Raw genomic sequence first — 16,634 nt, 5'->3', positions numbered from 1 at the left:
ACGGACAACTTCCGGGTCACCAGTGAAATGCATGTTGGGACGGACACAGATTAATACTGGGACACACTTTTCGCGTAACAGACCCACACGGGGAAAACAACTCGGACCCTGATACTATAGCTACTCTTGCGTCAGTCGACAGAACTTCTTCTTTGGGGAAGCATCGCAGCATTGCGTGGCACAGGCACCTGAAAGCCAGCTCTGACAGTTGGACGGGGACATGTTAACGTGAACACACGCGCTGTTTCGACACCACACTGTCCGCTCCCTCCTCAACCACCGTGCCATATAGGCTACATGCATGCTGAAAGCCTGGACACTGACTACGACAGGTTACAGCCCTGCACGCACCCAGCGTGACACACTGAACATCACCATCACAAGTATTCATAATGTTATGATCATCCAACAGATATAAAAGTGCACAGGATTGTAACTGTTGCCAAGGCAATTCCCCGTCCGGGTGGACATAAACCCTGTTGTTGTTAGACCATCTGTAAACAATTCCCCCACTATCAGTAATGTGATCTATTACATTGCATTACCCACACTGAACATCATTTGCTGTTCATATATTCAGAACGGGTAAGGACTAGTTACATGTAATTCTGGGGGTCCTTGACATGAAATAGATTGAGAACCGCCGACATAGAAACATAGGTTTTTCAGAAAACTGTGGATTTAGAAGCCTTTATTTTAATCAGCCTCGGGTCTAAATGGATTAACAAGTCTTATTAAATCGAATAATTCTGCTAATTCTGCGGTTCTATCATTGGGCAGTTTTCTGTGAATGTAGGCAGAGGAATGCACATGTGGGCCAGTTTACAAAAAGTCCCCTCCCCCACCACACCTTGGTAACCACAGAAACGCCTCTGCTTTTGCATGTGATGTGACAGACACATTTCATTTCATTTTATTCCTCATACAATGAGGTCATATGTCATTACCACCTGGCCCTGGCTGTATCTCAAAATGAACAAATAAATATTTGATTAAGGAATATAATATGCCTTTTGTATTCTTTCTGTATATCAGCAAAATGTAGATTTTTGTGTTACACATCGAGGAAAATTAGGATTCTCAGATTTATTGTAAAAAAACGCTGCTTATCAACTAACCGGTTAATCGAACGATAAGGTTATCAAAACTTATAATCAATTAATGAATTAATCGATAATTCCCATCCCTAATGCCTATTAGAATAAAGAAATGCAGAAATAAAATGATTGGAGGTGAAACTCATGCAACATCCCCTTGTGAATCTTCTTGACGGTGGTGTTAAATTGTTTGGATTGTTTATTGTAATTCCTTCAATTGCTGTAACCACGTGAGGATTTTTTATTTTGATGTTCGTAGGATAGGCATTTATAAGCTTTCAGCTTCAGCCTATTCCTTTTGATCACCTCCAGTTCCTTTTGGTTATGTAACCGTGTGTTAACAAATAAGCTGTTTTGTTACTGTGAAGATGATCAAATAAACTAAACTAAAAACATTGTGATTGATCAGCGTCATAAGTGTAGTGCTGCCAGTCTACCGACCAAGACATGTATACTGAGGTTACAACAAGTTTAGCATACTCATAGTGACCAAAATATAGTCTGATATAACATTTTTAGAGCTCCAAACCAAAGCTGAATATTAATGGGCCCACAGAAACCTTATTTAATTGGTTAAACCACAGCATCATCAGTAACAGGTTTATTGGGAGAGCCGCCAACAATGCTAAGCAAACATTTGGTTATATCAAATGTTACTAACCGCTGAACTCCATATCAAGGCTAATGCTTACCAGTGAATATAAATCGCAGGTTTCAAGGGTGGGAAAAAATTAGCTACACTGAGTGAAGCTTGAAATCCTATAATAATGTTACAGCTTCAATAGCACTGATAGATACAATCAGAGAGGAGATCCAGTTAGGGGATAATACTGAATGGTGCTGGGTTCAGCAACAGTACCAGGTAGAATGAGGTGTAGCTGGGAATCTGTTAACCTTTCTTTTCTGCTCTACAGAGACTGAGCAACTGAGAAACAACACACACACACGCCCACACACACACACGCATGGACGCACGCACGCAATCACGAACAGAGACGCACACCAACCCACACACAACAAAGCATGCCGAGTTGCCGACAGACAGACACACATACACACACAAAGCTAGCATGCACATATAAATACAGTACAGATGCGCAATAGACACTGTATACTGTATAGTACACATGGATGGAGGAGAGACATGCACAAGGATGCACACAGTCATACACTACACACACTCCTACAAGCAAACTGGAGGTGCTCTGTGCCTCCAAGAAATCCCATCTGGTGAACCAGTGGACCAGGTTGGCGCTGATGAGAAATAATGAGCCTTCACAACATAACAACATGGACCGATTTCACCTCCACCTCAAAACTTTATTGAAATCTCGCAGACATTCAATTCGTTCTCGGGGCTACAAAGTGGACCGATTTATTTTCATCCTGAGTGGCATATTGACATTTCATTATGGTCTCATTGACATTTCCTTGGGCGTAGGCAAACGGTTAAGTCTCACAATTGTCAGAGAAGCTAATACATTTCAGGCTCTAGTATAGTTTCATTGGGGCCACCAGTATGCAAGATGCTTCTGTCCTCTATGGCAGGGATTCTCAACCAGTGGGTCCCGACCCCTCGGGGGGTCGCCAAATTATTATTTTTTTGCAATTGAATGGCTGGAAAATGGAAATGAAGCGTTTACATAGTACATGCATACATTTCCTTAATGATAATATCTGGTTTCAGTATTCATGTATGATATATTTTCTTTATTATTTAGGTTATTTCTGCAGTCAGTTTGTATTGGGGTGGGGTGTGCGGCGGGGCGTGGGTTGCGATACATGGCCAAAGCATTTCCGGGTGTCCCCAGCCAAAAACGTTGAGAACCCCTGCTCTATGGTAGAGACGAACAGTTTCGTAAGAGTAAATTACATTTCAAATGGACAGGTAGTATAGCACGGTCTATATTAAAATCTCACTGCATTCTGACTAATTTAAGACACAGACAATGATGGCTAATTTATACTCTGTCACGTGATGGTGTCCCACACATTATGTCATGTCTCACAAGGCAACAGTATTGTGAGCTTGTAGATCAGCTATTTGTTGGCACTGGACACAGTCATATGAATCAAGTAGAGATCAAGCTTTGTGATCCATCAGGAAAGCTGAAATTATGCTCATATTCCTCCAGTTGAGATGTTCCCATTATGAAGACAGACGGCACATCAAAAGGAGCTCATGTTGCCATGAAGTTGCTGCCTCGCAATTAATTATGTAGATGGCTTCTTTGTGACTTCTTTTATAAATCGGTTCCTCAAAGAATGTTTACAGTGTCACAGGACTCTTTCAGCAGCTGGCATAGCTGTCAGCAACACAATTAGAGCATGTTATGCGTGTGTGCGTGCATGTGTGTGTGCGTGCGTGTGCATGTGTGTACGTGTACGTGTACAATGAGCACCAGGCATCAAGTGAGGGAATCCAACTGCCCTTGCACGATCTCGAGCTGGAAGAAAACACAGAGGTTGAGATTGTGTTAAGAGAAAAGACGTGCACGCACGCACGCACGCACGCGCGCATGCACACACACACACACACACACACACACACACACACACACACACACACACACACACACACACACACACACACACACACACACACACACACACACACACACACACACACACACACACACACACACACACACACACAGGGATGTCACAGTAGCAGTCAGGCAGAAATTAGCCTTTGGAGACATCTAATGTCATGCAATAAAACATGCAAGTTAAACCTCCCCACCAACACGCATACATGTACGCATGTACGCATGCACCAGGGCTCCCAGGGACCTCAGACCTGTCCTAAAAACGTGACAAATGTATTAATTCATATTTTTTATTTCTATTTGTATCATTATTTATGCTGGTGAAATATGCTTCGATAATTCCTATTTTCATATTGTGAATTGTGGCCACAAGAAATCTTGATTGCCAGGGGAAGTAGTGCCATCTATGATCAGATTTACCATGCACGAGAGAGCAATTACAACAATGGAAAGTGCCTGCATAATTGTCTTTGTGTGGTTTGCAGAGATGAAGAGATTTATTTTATGAGTTCTGTTATTTAGACTAGAGTTTAATAAAAGACCATTATTGAAGTAAAAGCCTCTGTCCCATCATCTTCTTTCACTGGGGGAGTTACGTCATAACACAGATCTCTGCCAGCATGGACGATAGGCTTTAGTGTAAAAAAAAAACTCTTGGGAAAATTATGGCTTTTATCCAGATGCCAAAGTTGAAACATTAAAACAATCGATTAATCAACAATGTCTCCTCCATTCACACAACAGCTCCCTTGTAAAAGTCTGTCTGTGCTAGCCTTGGTGCGACAATATCACAGCATCATGTTCCAATTAACATTATTATTTTCTCTTCAATATCACAGTTCAAATCATAACCATAACATTAACTACGCTATGAAGGGCAGAGGAACATTTCGGTGAATGTAGATGAGAGCCTCTCGTTGAGAGGCGTTGATCCATGGAAAGGAGACAGCCAAGGTTTGTAGTTAATCACTGCCAGAGCTTGTGGATCAGCAATTTTTGGTTATAGTGTCAGAGTTCGCAGTGTGACACCGTGTTCTCCATCTCGTTCTGCTGAGTTTATGCTCCTCTAATAGCAAAACATGTTTGTAGCGACGCTCTACCCTAGGAGAATGATGCTGTACGTGCAATACGGTTGTCTTATACAGTAGGTAACTATCATCAATCACCTTATGTATGCTGATGACCTTGTTGTTCTGAATCAGTGCAGGGGTACAGCAGCTATTGAAAGTGTGCTCAAACCATGACATCATACTGTACAATGCAAAGAGTAGTGTCATGATAGTGAGAAGCCACAAGGACAAGAAATTGGTCTTAATACCAATTTTTTACTTGTGTGACAGTCCTCTTATGACAGGAAATTAGCCCTTCGTTAAGCCCCACCCACTCCATGCTGCGATGGCAAGCTGTCCTTCTCACCCATTGAGATGCATGTTAAATGAAGGGATTTCTCCATATAAATAATCAGTAGCAAGAGCTTAAAAATGTCTTCTAAATCTAGTCAACCAGGAATACAGTAGTAGGCTATGCACTGGATGACATTATTTCAATAAAAGGTAGAAATACGAGGAAATGTTAGAGAGAGAAATCATATCCAAAGTTGCGATTATAATCCATTTCTAATGGATGAAGCCTTGGCCTGAAAGAGAGGTCATCAGGTGGGCTCCAACCTTCTTAGAGTTCTAACCTTCTCCAGTTGGCGGGTCGCGCACTGATTGAACAAATTGTACACAGGTTGAGGCCTCGTATAAGCCCTTTGGGCCCTCCTCCATCACTGCCCCTCTCCTCCAGTCTTCCAGCTATAGATGAATCCACGGATTGGGCAGCCATCACCGAGGTGGCAACCAGCACCAGCTATTGCATCAGCCACACCCGCCCAACAGGGCACCGCGGACATTGTCCACACTTGGCCTTACTCTGGTGTATTTGAGTCAAGGGAGCCTTCTCTGCGTCTGTGTCACTGCCGTTGATGTCGTTGAATCTGTCCTATCGAGTCTCTCTTCCTCCCCATCTCTCTGGAGACAGGGGGTATTGCTCATTTGTACATTCTGTAGCTTGCTTGGTGCCCTCTTGCGAGTGCTGCAACAGGGGTTGCGTTGGCCCCCGCTACCCCGCCAGTCTTTCCTAGAGGTCAGCTGTCTCTCCAGCATCTCCGACCTTCCTCGGTTGCCATGCAGACTTTCCTGAATCAACTTACAACTGCCTGACAGGAGTTTTCATGTAATGCACGGGAAGACTGCGGTGATTAGTATTATTGCCATCAGCTGGGTGGATCAGTCGTGTAACGTAAACCGTTTCATATTTGATATAAAGCGTGCACACACCCCACACCCCTCTCCTGCAGTAAAGTGACTGGAGTCTCATTTATCTCCAAAAGCTTTTGAATATGATAGAATACAGTATAATTAAGGATTATGGTAAACTAGAAAAAGTGCCCTTCTGGGCACAGGTCTCCACCAGGAGGATAGGACTGTGTGAGATGTTTGGCAAAATGTTTAGGAGTAATATAAACATGTTTTTTTGTTCGTTTGTTTTTTGCAACAATTTTCTTCATTTTGTTGAGGAAATGCAGAGCCAGATCACTCATAGCATCTCTGAGGATAGAATTCTGGATGAGCAGGACATGTGCAGCATTTTGAACGAAACAGGCCACTGTTTGGAAGGCAATGTTAGCCAATCAGTGTAGAATCTGAGAAATCCAACAGACTCGTCTTGATCACATGACTACAGAGATCGTGTGTACCGATTTGCGTGATATTTGGATGAAATCTGTGCGACTAACATAAGCAATGTGTTTAGCAGAAATCGACCTCATCACATTAGCTCAGGGCAGGATTGCTGTTTAGCAACAATGCTGCACACTTCGGCCGCCAGGATCACACACCATGGCCCACGGCCAGCCTCCCGGGACCTCGTGAAAACACACCCTCCGATCCCGCACCAATGTGCGCGCCAGACATGCCGCGAAATGCCGCGAAAAACACACATTTAATACATTTATCCCAAAACACACACATAGCCCCGCCATAGCCCCCGCACTGCATGTTGGGAAGGACACAGATTAATGTAGGGGTCACCGATTGCTGTGCAACATCCCCCTCATGTTCTCACCATGCATTGCGGCTACACCACACACACTAACCTACACAAGTCTCCACCCGCAACACAGACACCTTATTGGCTAGCCCGGTCACATGCCGCGCCCCGTGACGGCACAACACAGCAACGCCAGCCACACACATGTCATCGCCACAACCAGAGTGCACACGACAACACGCATAGTCGGATGCCAAGTTCTTCCGAGCGTTATTTCCCAGTCCCACCACGGACTCATATAGTAACCTTGCATAAGTGTCGCTGCAGTGCAGACACATGGGTTCACAGTACACTGTGGAGGATTTTTGTATCGCATCGCGGGGGGACTTACAAGCGAGTGAGCGAGTGAGTGTGTGTGTGTGTGTGCGCGTGTGTGCGTGCGCGCACTACACATATTTACCCAGGGTGTGCGACTGTGCGTTTGTCAACGATGTGTAGCCATCCGTTACTACAGGGGTTCCCAACCTTTCTATTGTCACGGACCGGCTGACAGTTCATAAAATGTTCGCGGACCGGCACGGGGGGTGGGGGAAGGTTTGCGTCGCGCATCATTGTACCAAAACACGTTCTCACGGATGACAGTTGACTGGCCCTTAAATACCCGCTGCTATATTATTATATCACCCTGGTCTACTCTATGGACCCCCTGAGTGTAATAAAGTTTGATCAGTACTGCGTACGTTTATTAAGCACAAGTCTCCTGCAGTGGTATCGTGCCATGAGTTTGACAGTATCTCCCGTCTGTGTCCCAGAGGAGGTAATGTACATTTTCAACCCGAATACATATTATGAATTAATGATTTTTTAATGATTTTATTTATTTAAGTGTCATGCCACCTTGTGGCCCATCCCTCATGGGATTATATGACACCTTTTCACACAAGTTACAATAAACAGTTATACACTTATAGTTCTTTACTTATACTGCTGATCGCATGTTACTGATTGCATACAGCATAAATACAATAAATCAAATCAAAACAAAACAAAACATAAAACAAAACAAAACACCGTAACTAGCATACGTATTTCTTACTGGCTGTACATGGCCTTTTTCCTCAGGTCCCATGCTTTCTCTAGATAATTTGCCAATTTAAATAAGTATTTTTCAAATAGACGGTTAATAAGTTGTGCATCATTCATATCCATCATATTAACATAGTTTATATTATTAAACAACACTTCTCTCACCGCACCATAAAAAGGACAGTACAACACAAAGTGACACTCATTCTCTATTTCATTGAGATCACACATTTGGCAGATTCGATCTTCTTCATCTAGCCCAACATAACGACCCGTTTCAATATAAAGTGGCAGTATACCTCCTCTAATCTGGGCACAAAGTGATCTTTTTTTCTTTGGCAGATTAAATAAAACATAGTTTTCAGTATAATAGTCATGTTTGATTTCTCTATATGTACGTAATTTTGGTTTACTCCAGATCTCTTCTGTCCAAGTACGTTTGATCTTATCAAAAAGTATCTCCCTTAGCCCCACAATATTAACCTGCTCCGATCCAAGAAACACATCCTCAATTCCATATTCACAGAACATATTACGCATGTCCTCTATCCATGGTCCATTCTGTTGTTTGTCCCAGTTAAATACTTTTTTTGTTAGTCTATTATCATTCATATTTACTAATCTGTTCCACAACCTAGCAGTGCAGACCTTCCACCGGACCTCACAAGGTTCCCATCCCATATCTCCTGAGACTGCTGCCATTGGTGCATATTTATGTACACCCAGGAAGTATCGGAGGGCTCGGTTATGTACAGCTACACTCTTAGGGAATCTCCCATGACCCCAGACTCCAGCACCATAATCTAGAACTGGGCAAACACATGCCTGATAAAGTGTTGTATAGGTGCGGAACCCAACATCTCTAAGTACCTTGATTTTACCAATTACTCCTCCTAAGGCTCTGCCTGCAGACTCAGAGAGGACTGGCTTTATAATGTCCCCTGAACTATGGCACGCCTGGACGATGATGACACCACTGGACGATGAGCCCGCACGAGGACACACACACACACACACACACACACACACACACACACACACACACACACACACACACACACACACACACACACACACACACACACACACACACACACACACACACACACACACACACACACACACACACACACAAAATACCTTGTTGTAGAAGTCACACACACACACACACACACACACACACACACAAAATACCTTGTTGTAGAAGTCAAGCAGCTCCTGGTGGCTGAACTCAACAAAGACATTCTCCCGAGCCTGTAGTGACAGAGATGGGGAAAAGTTTAAAGTAGTACAGGAGAGAGGGAGAGAGAGGGAGAGAGAGAGAGAGAGAGAGAGAGAGAGAGAGAGAGAGAGAGAGAGAGAGAGAGAGAGAGAGACATTCAACAAACCAGGAGGTCAAAATGGACATGCATAGAGCAAAGGAGACGAGCAGAGATGAGAGCACAGTGTGAGCCTCATCCCACAACACGCCATGCAGGCAGCTTCTGGTCTGCTTTCACCAATGGTTCCTGCTCTGCAGTCCAGTCATAATGTATAGTACCAGTCACTGAGACGGATCCATCAGCAGCAGGCAACAACCCAGTGAGAAAACCCTTCCACTGGCTCGGGCCGGCCTAGCGGTCCGGGCACCTAGGCTGCTAATCCAACCTGACAGCGTGTTGCGGGTTCGACTCCGAATGCCGACGACCTTTGCTGGGTGTCACTCGTAAATGGTAAATGGTGCATTTATATAGCGCCTTTATCAAAGGCGCTTTACAGAGATTGTGCATTACATTCACCTATTCATACACACGTTCATACACCGATGACAGAGGAAACCATGCAAAGCATCGACTTGCACATCGGGAACAATTTGGGATTCAGTCTTGCTCAAGGACACTTCGACACTAACTCTGGGGGAGCCCTTGTTCGAACTGAGAACCTTGCGGTTCCCATCCGGTCACTATACCCCTGAGCCACTCACTCCCCATCTCTCTCCCCATTTCCTGTCAACACTATCAAATAAAGGCAGAAAAAAGGCAAAAATCACACACGTGTGAAGTGAGGGGCGCTAATATATTAAAGTCTAACTCATGTTGATTAGGTGATGTAATGGTGATGTAAAAAAAATGGTGCCAACACAAACCAATGCCGTTAACAATAAAGAGACAATATGACGTAATGAGGGACAATATGACGTACATTTTCCCTTCATTGTCAATGTCATTTTTAAAACAAACATTGAACTAAAAATCAAACATTAAACGTGTATATAGGAGGGGCTAGCGCCCCTCAAAAATAACAACAACAAAAAAGGGGGAAAAAATAAGCAAACCCTTCCACTCTCTGTAAGGTTAACATTTTATCACAGGAACCACGGCAGACCTCTCAGTAAAGTCAATTGCATGCAGTACTTGCTTACGGGCATATAAATATATAATAGGCTACCTCCTGTTTGCATAATATGTGACAGTGTGGCTTCATGTATAAAATAAAAGTTCCGGATTTCTAAATGTATTCAAATATATTGTATGTGGAAAGGAATTAGTGAGATTACATTAACCTTGTGACAGTGAGGACAAGAATTTGGCAATCTGGCATGTATATGTCTGGCCGTTTGTTTGATTACTGTAGCTCCTGACAGACACAGAGACCTTCTTATACTGTAGATGGCTACCTCTTTCAGAGTCATGCCCTAAAAATCAGCTCCGTTTGAGATTTTCCATTTTTATGACACATTCACTCTTACGTTTTCACTCTTCTCTCTTAACACTCAAGTTGGTGAAGATTAAACAGAGAAACCATGAAGGGCAGCCGTCACTGGATCGCTATTAACATCATAATGCTGTCACGCCATCGGCGGCAGAGGCTGAATGGCAGGACAACCCGGACTGAAGGGATGAGCCTTGCAGCAAAGACACTCAGTGCCATCATGCTGAATGTTGGAATGGCACAAATTAACAGCTACTGGTCCAGCTGCACCACCATGAATCATCAGGAGACAGGGGGGCAAGGGTACGAACCAAGGAAAGAAGGAAAAAAGAAGGAGAGCTAGAGGAAAAACAAACCAAGGGTGAAGGAAGGAAGTAAAGCAGAAAGGAAGTTAATTTGTAAAATAATAACAAATTTGAGTTGTCAGGGCGTCAGAATCTAGCTCAATATTCCCCTCACCACAGTTGCTTTACTGTGAGGCAGTTTGGCGCTTGGGCACTGCACAGGGCTTAGAGCTGGAAGCCAACTGGCAGGCTGGCTGCTTGGATGGGTGGGTGTATGGAGTGAGGCCATGTGTCACAGCAAATTAATGGCGGAGATAATAATTAGAAGCAACGTTATCATTCATAATGGAGAGAGCGGAGAGGGGGAATGTTATCCCTTGTCCATGCCCCTGCTTACAGCTCCAGAACTCAAGGAGAATGTGGGGCAAGGCCTTGAAATAAAAATGCGACTGAAGAAAAAGCAAACATTTCTGCCACTACAAATGCAGCCTCTGTGCACAGGACAGGCCTACGTCTTTTCCAATTTTTCCCTGGTGTAAATGAAAAGCCATACACACAAAAATAACACCATTTTGTGTGGTTATTTTGAGACACAAGTACTGTACAGCCCAATAAGCAGTATAATTGAGTATAAATGCTGTTATGTAATCATCCAGCATGAAAAATGTGTCAAAGTGAAAGAAATCCAGTACATACAAAACAAATGCAATTCCATAAAGGAACTGGGTACCATGCTAAATCTGTAATCTGACATCATGGGTTGGAGACTCAGCTCATGATTCTCGTTCCGAGGAAGCAAAAGAAACGACAAACCAAGGAGGCTAGAGCAGTGCTACATGACTGGTTATTTGGGTCATCCTAAATAGTTAATGCTCCTCCGTTTACTAGGGTCACAGCTATAACATCAGCCTAGTTATCAACATGAAACCACAATAAAGAAACCTCTGCCGACTGACTGTGTGTGTGATGATGATGATGATGATGATGATGATGATGTATGGATGTACAATACGAGTACGTTTAGATCAATGTGTTATTACAGGCACTGAGGTGAGGTGCGTACGCACGGTATCAATGTATGAGAGACAGGTATGCTGCTAGGGAGGATATGCATTGTGTGTGTGTGTTAGGTCCATCCCATTGTTCCACCGGCAGGCAGCATTAGCCGTAGCAGTTCTGAGGGCCTGCCAAGCAACCAGACAGGGCTCTGACAGATCTAGGCTAACACTAATGGGGATAGGCTGTATCACCACCATCATCACAACTAACAGTGCGCACGCACGCACGTGTGCGCGCACAAACACACACACACACACACACACACACACACACACACACACACACACACACACACACACACACACACACACACACACACACACACACACACACACACACACACACACACACACACACCTCAAGGGATACACTCAGCACAGGCTTAACTCAAAGATAATCACAGATTCGCATTTTGCTCACATACACGCTACCACTGCACATAATCATACAGTCATATAGTTATGAATACTAGAGGGAGACCAAGCTCACACGGGAGACAATACACAAAACAAGATTGGCCCAATCTAATTCTAGACGTCAAAAATGTATGAAACACAGCCCTAAATATTCTGTTACATCTCTTGGCAGGAGGTTGACGGCATCTAATTTGACAAAGTGAGTTCAGTGAGAGGATCTCCAGCAGAACTCCCCAGATCCACTGACAAGGTGGGCCATACGACTTTGGGGCATCATACTTCAGAGGAAACACTGAACCATTCAGAGCTCGCACAAGTCACAACTCCCTCTTTGATCTATGTTCTGAATACAGTGTGTGTGAGTTTTAGTATCAGTATGGTTGTTCAGACATGAAGTCAGGTATCACATACAGTACAGGCAGTGGAGGAAAGTAACTAAGTACATTTACTCAAGCACTGTACTTAAGTACAATTTTGTGGAATTTGTACCATATTTGAGTATTTCCAATTTCCAATACTTAATATTGTTGCGACCGAAGGTCGCAGTTAGGCTATGGAACCGATGGCGTCTAGCTCTCGCATGAAATGCAGATCAGCCTCTCTTCTGTAGCGGGAATATAAAGAACGTTTTACCTACTCACCAATACAAAGTCGGGTTATGTAATTAGAAAGACTACTTTCCTTAGTGGAGTAAGTGGACGTACTCTGAGCTGCCATTGAACATACTGTACTGGCCGCCGGGTGAACTACGTCAGAGATTCCGCCTTGAGCCATCTAGCCTTTATATATATCTATGCCCAGCCCTACCTGGGCCCTCATCTCTCAATCAAACCCTGTAGCATACATTAACTACTTCAGCCCTATATATATTTCAGCCATTTGAAAATAGCCGATCTACAAGCTCACAATGCGACGCATTGTGAGCTTGTAGATCTGCTATTTGAAAACTTTAAATGGGACATTCTGCACAATGAGTACTTCTGCTTTTGGTACTTTAAGTACATTTTGATGCCAATACTTTTGGACTATTACTCAAGTCATTTTTGAATGACAGACTTTTACTTGTAACAGAGTATTTCTATATCGCAGTATTGGTACTTTTACTTAAGTAAACCATGAGTTATTTTTCCACCACTGCATACAGGTATATACATTAACAGTAACGCTGCATGGGTACAGACTATATGACAGTTATTTAAGATGGCATCATCAACAGGCATTCCTCCTTCTTGCCCCTCGAGAGGTTACTGAACACAGGAGCTCCAGGCCTGCTGCTGTAAATTAAACATCATCATTAACGTCAGATTTATCAGACCCCGCTGTGTTCCATCAGGTAACTGGAATTCCCAAAGCACGGATAGCGCGCGTGAGTGGAACAGGATGGACTGAGGTGGGGGTGGACATAAAAAGGAACTCCTCATCAATAATTTGTGTTTGTGTCCAACAGTATAATAGTATTATAGCACAGATAAAGCTGCTTGCTGTCTCTTTCTCCACTCCACCCTACTCCGTAACTCCATCTCTCCCTCCCTCCCTCTCTCATTATACAATGTTCTTCTGGAGATGTAGACTCCAGCATTCTGACAATCCACAAGTGTTTTATTGAGCCTGATGGTGAGGACGGTCGAGGTGCATTATAATGTATATATGGCGCTAAAAGGACTCCTGGCTTATAGTTGTCTCTCTCTCCTTCTCCATTGCTTTATCCCATCTCCCCTTTCCCCACCCTCCCGTACTCACTTTCTATCAGTAATACGAATTCTTCCTCTCTGAGGCACTTCGCCACAGGGCAAAATCTAAAATATACATGTCAAAGTCCATAATAGATGCATAACAAGAATGTTCCACAAATTAGGCCCATACGGGTCTCACTAGTGTCAATCAATCCTCCATACTGTTTAGCAACTGCAAAGTATAATATAGCATATTACAGTATACAACCACTACAATGCATTCTAGTAATAAGTAGAGTATTATAAAATATACTATACATTCTGTTGCTGTTTGCTTATGTAAATCACTTTGTAACTTTGTTTGGATAAGTGCAATATAAATTAGATATATTATTATAGTCAAGCATATGTAACCAGGTGGACTTTAATGCAGTTTCTCTCATTTCCCCTATGGTGTGTTTGTGTCACTGACACCAATGATTGTGTCATTGAGTGCAGGTGCAAGTGGATCCAGACCAGCCAATCATGATTGCAGTACTCCTTTCAAAAGCAGGAAGTCCTAGTGCAATAGCAGATCTGACTGATTCTCCACCATAGAGTATATATATAATAGAGTCTGAACTGGCGCGAAGCTCCGCCCCCCCAGCTATTCATGTCAGTGGAAGTTGCTCAGTGGCGTTTTGAAGCACCCGGAAGACTGCCGGAAGTCCCTCCCCGGACCTCAACTTTGAGGTCCTGGGTGACGTAGGGCAACCGAACGCTCAACGTTAAAGCCCAGCTGCACGGGGTTTCCCGGTCATGAATCCACGGGTCCGCCTGTAGTCCCTCCTCCTACCACTAGGACCCAGAGCTTCAACGTTGAATAGCCTCACTGGCCCCTTGTTCTCCACAGGCGAGCAGAGTGGTTCTCAGCGCTACCATGGTATGGTCTTTTAATGTTTTTGAGTGGTGCAACCACTCCAAAGAACAGAAATGTCCGTCTTCCCCTATGTGACTATGAGTACCAGTTCGTCTTCACCTATGTGATTAATTAAGTTTATCCAATTGGTGGGTTACAATGCAAGTTGGGCCAGTAGCTGCGAGGCAGCTTTCTGCCAGAGGTGCGCTTCCACTCTGCTTGCCCTGTGTTAAGGTATATTATGTGCACATAATGTTATTGTTTCCTCATTATTATTGTCATGTATTGATTCATGTTGTAGTTTTTAACCCACTGTAAGGCTTAACCCTCTTCACTGTTGGCATGTTTAGACATAATGAGTAGTCAAACTAATTGTGTGTTTTTGTTGCAGTGAAACTAACCTACTTGAGTTAATCCTTGTGTTCTACAGTGTTGAACTGCCTTATTGTATATTGCTGTGGTATTATTTGTAACTAAATTAATCTGAAGTAAATGTCAACCTTTTGTAAACTTCACTCAGCTCCTCATCCCAGTTTTAAGCTCTGTTTTACGAACCTGTTTAAGCCTTAAATGGTTGTTGGTGAAATTCCAACTGGCGTAGTGTTAAATGCATTTTAGTAACTCCTATTTTGGCCATTTGGTTACACATAGTATACCATAGTAGGACTACAGTACAGTCTTATAGAAATCCTAAGCCCTTAGTACATTGCAGATCCTGTTTAAAGACAAGACAAGACGAGATACAGCTTGGTCCTTGGTGGTACTTTTTCACAGATGTGCTTGTGTCATCATTCATGCAGCATTAATTTCGGTTTGTGTGACCAGTGCCATGGCTTTATTTTACACCTTTGTACTGGGTTGAGAGCAGGGTCAGGCCTTTTATACAGTTCACCTCCTCAATAAAGAAATGTATGCACTGTAAAAAATATCTAATATTTTTTTCAGGAATGAGTGCTCTGCAAAAATAGAAAAAAGAACATTATAAATAACATGTCTTCTGTTAGGCTGAGTTATTGGACAGTTTGGCTATCCAATTGGAGTGTTCTTTGAGATTGCCTCTTGAGAAAAAGGAGATGAGCTTAAGAGGCTGAGCAGCTGGAGTTTGTCACCCTCCCCAACACTCCATACATCTTTCCTATCTACGTGCAGAGTGCACGCGCAGAGTGCACGCGCACACACACACACACACACACACACACACACACACACACACACACACACACACACACACACACACACACACACACACACACACACACACACACACACACACACACACACACACACACACACACACACACACACCTCTTGTCTGACTGTATAGAAATTGTAATCAAATACCAATGCCTACTTTCTGGCTAACTGTATGTTGTTTGATCTATCAGTGCCATGCAGCCAATCTGTCATTCTGTCAACTTAACTGTATGTATCCTTTCTCCCTTTGGCATTATGTTTCTTCTGCCTTCCGGTCTAGCTAGGGGCCTGTCTGCTTACATGTACCTGCCTACATTTCAGACATTCCATATATATGCCAACCTTGCAGCTGCGTTCCATCCATCTATGCTACATTCTGCTGATTTATCAAGAGGCACTCAGTAGGAGGTTGTTTGCTCAAGTTTCATTTGTCCATCAATCAGCAGGAATGTGGATGACGGCACATATTTTAAATCAGTGTTGGCGTTTTGTTTTTCGCTGCATACTCATGCAAGAAAACAATCTAATCAAATTGACGTTACCTTATCAGTGTCATTCACCGTTAAATGAGAGAGAGATGAGGGGAAACAGTCTCTGGTTTATTTATTTTTATTGACGGAAGCGTTGCTAGCAGCTATAAATTTGGAACAAAAT

The 16,634-nt window shown here is 43.3% G+C and overlaps 1 protein-coding gene across 1 annotated transcript in view; it reads right to left on the bottom strand.

Moving 5' to 3' along the window:
* Window positions 1-2,394: 2,394 nt before the first annotated feature.
* Window positions 2,395-16,634, bottom strand: part of commd10 (COMM domain containing 10) — a 68,721-nt gene continuing 54,481 nt past the window's right edge. The window contains exons 6-7 of the mRNA XM_079515712.1: window positions 8,960-9,019; window positions 2,395-3,544 (exon numbers count right to left, since the gene is read on the bottom strand). Of these exons, the coding sequence (XP_079371838.1) occupies window positions 3,506-3,544; window positions 8,960-9,019 (99 nt within the window). The 3' untranslated portion in view covers window positions 2,395-3,505. The remainder of the gene's footprint in view (window positions 3,545-8,959; window positions 9,020-16,634) is intronic.

This window comes from Electrona antarctica (genome assembly GCF_951216825.1).
Source record: "Electrona antarctica genome assembly, chromosome: 12".
Taxonomy (NCBI): Eukaryota; Metazoa; Chordata; class Actinopteri; order Myctophiformes; family Myctophidae; genus Electrona; species Electrona antarctica.
The sequence above is the reverse complement of the archived record's forward strand: the minus strand, read 5'-3'. Positions and strand labels throughout refer to the sequence as shown.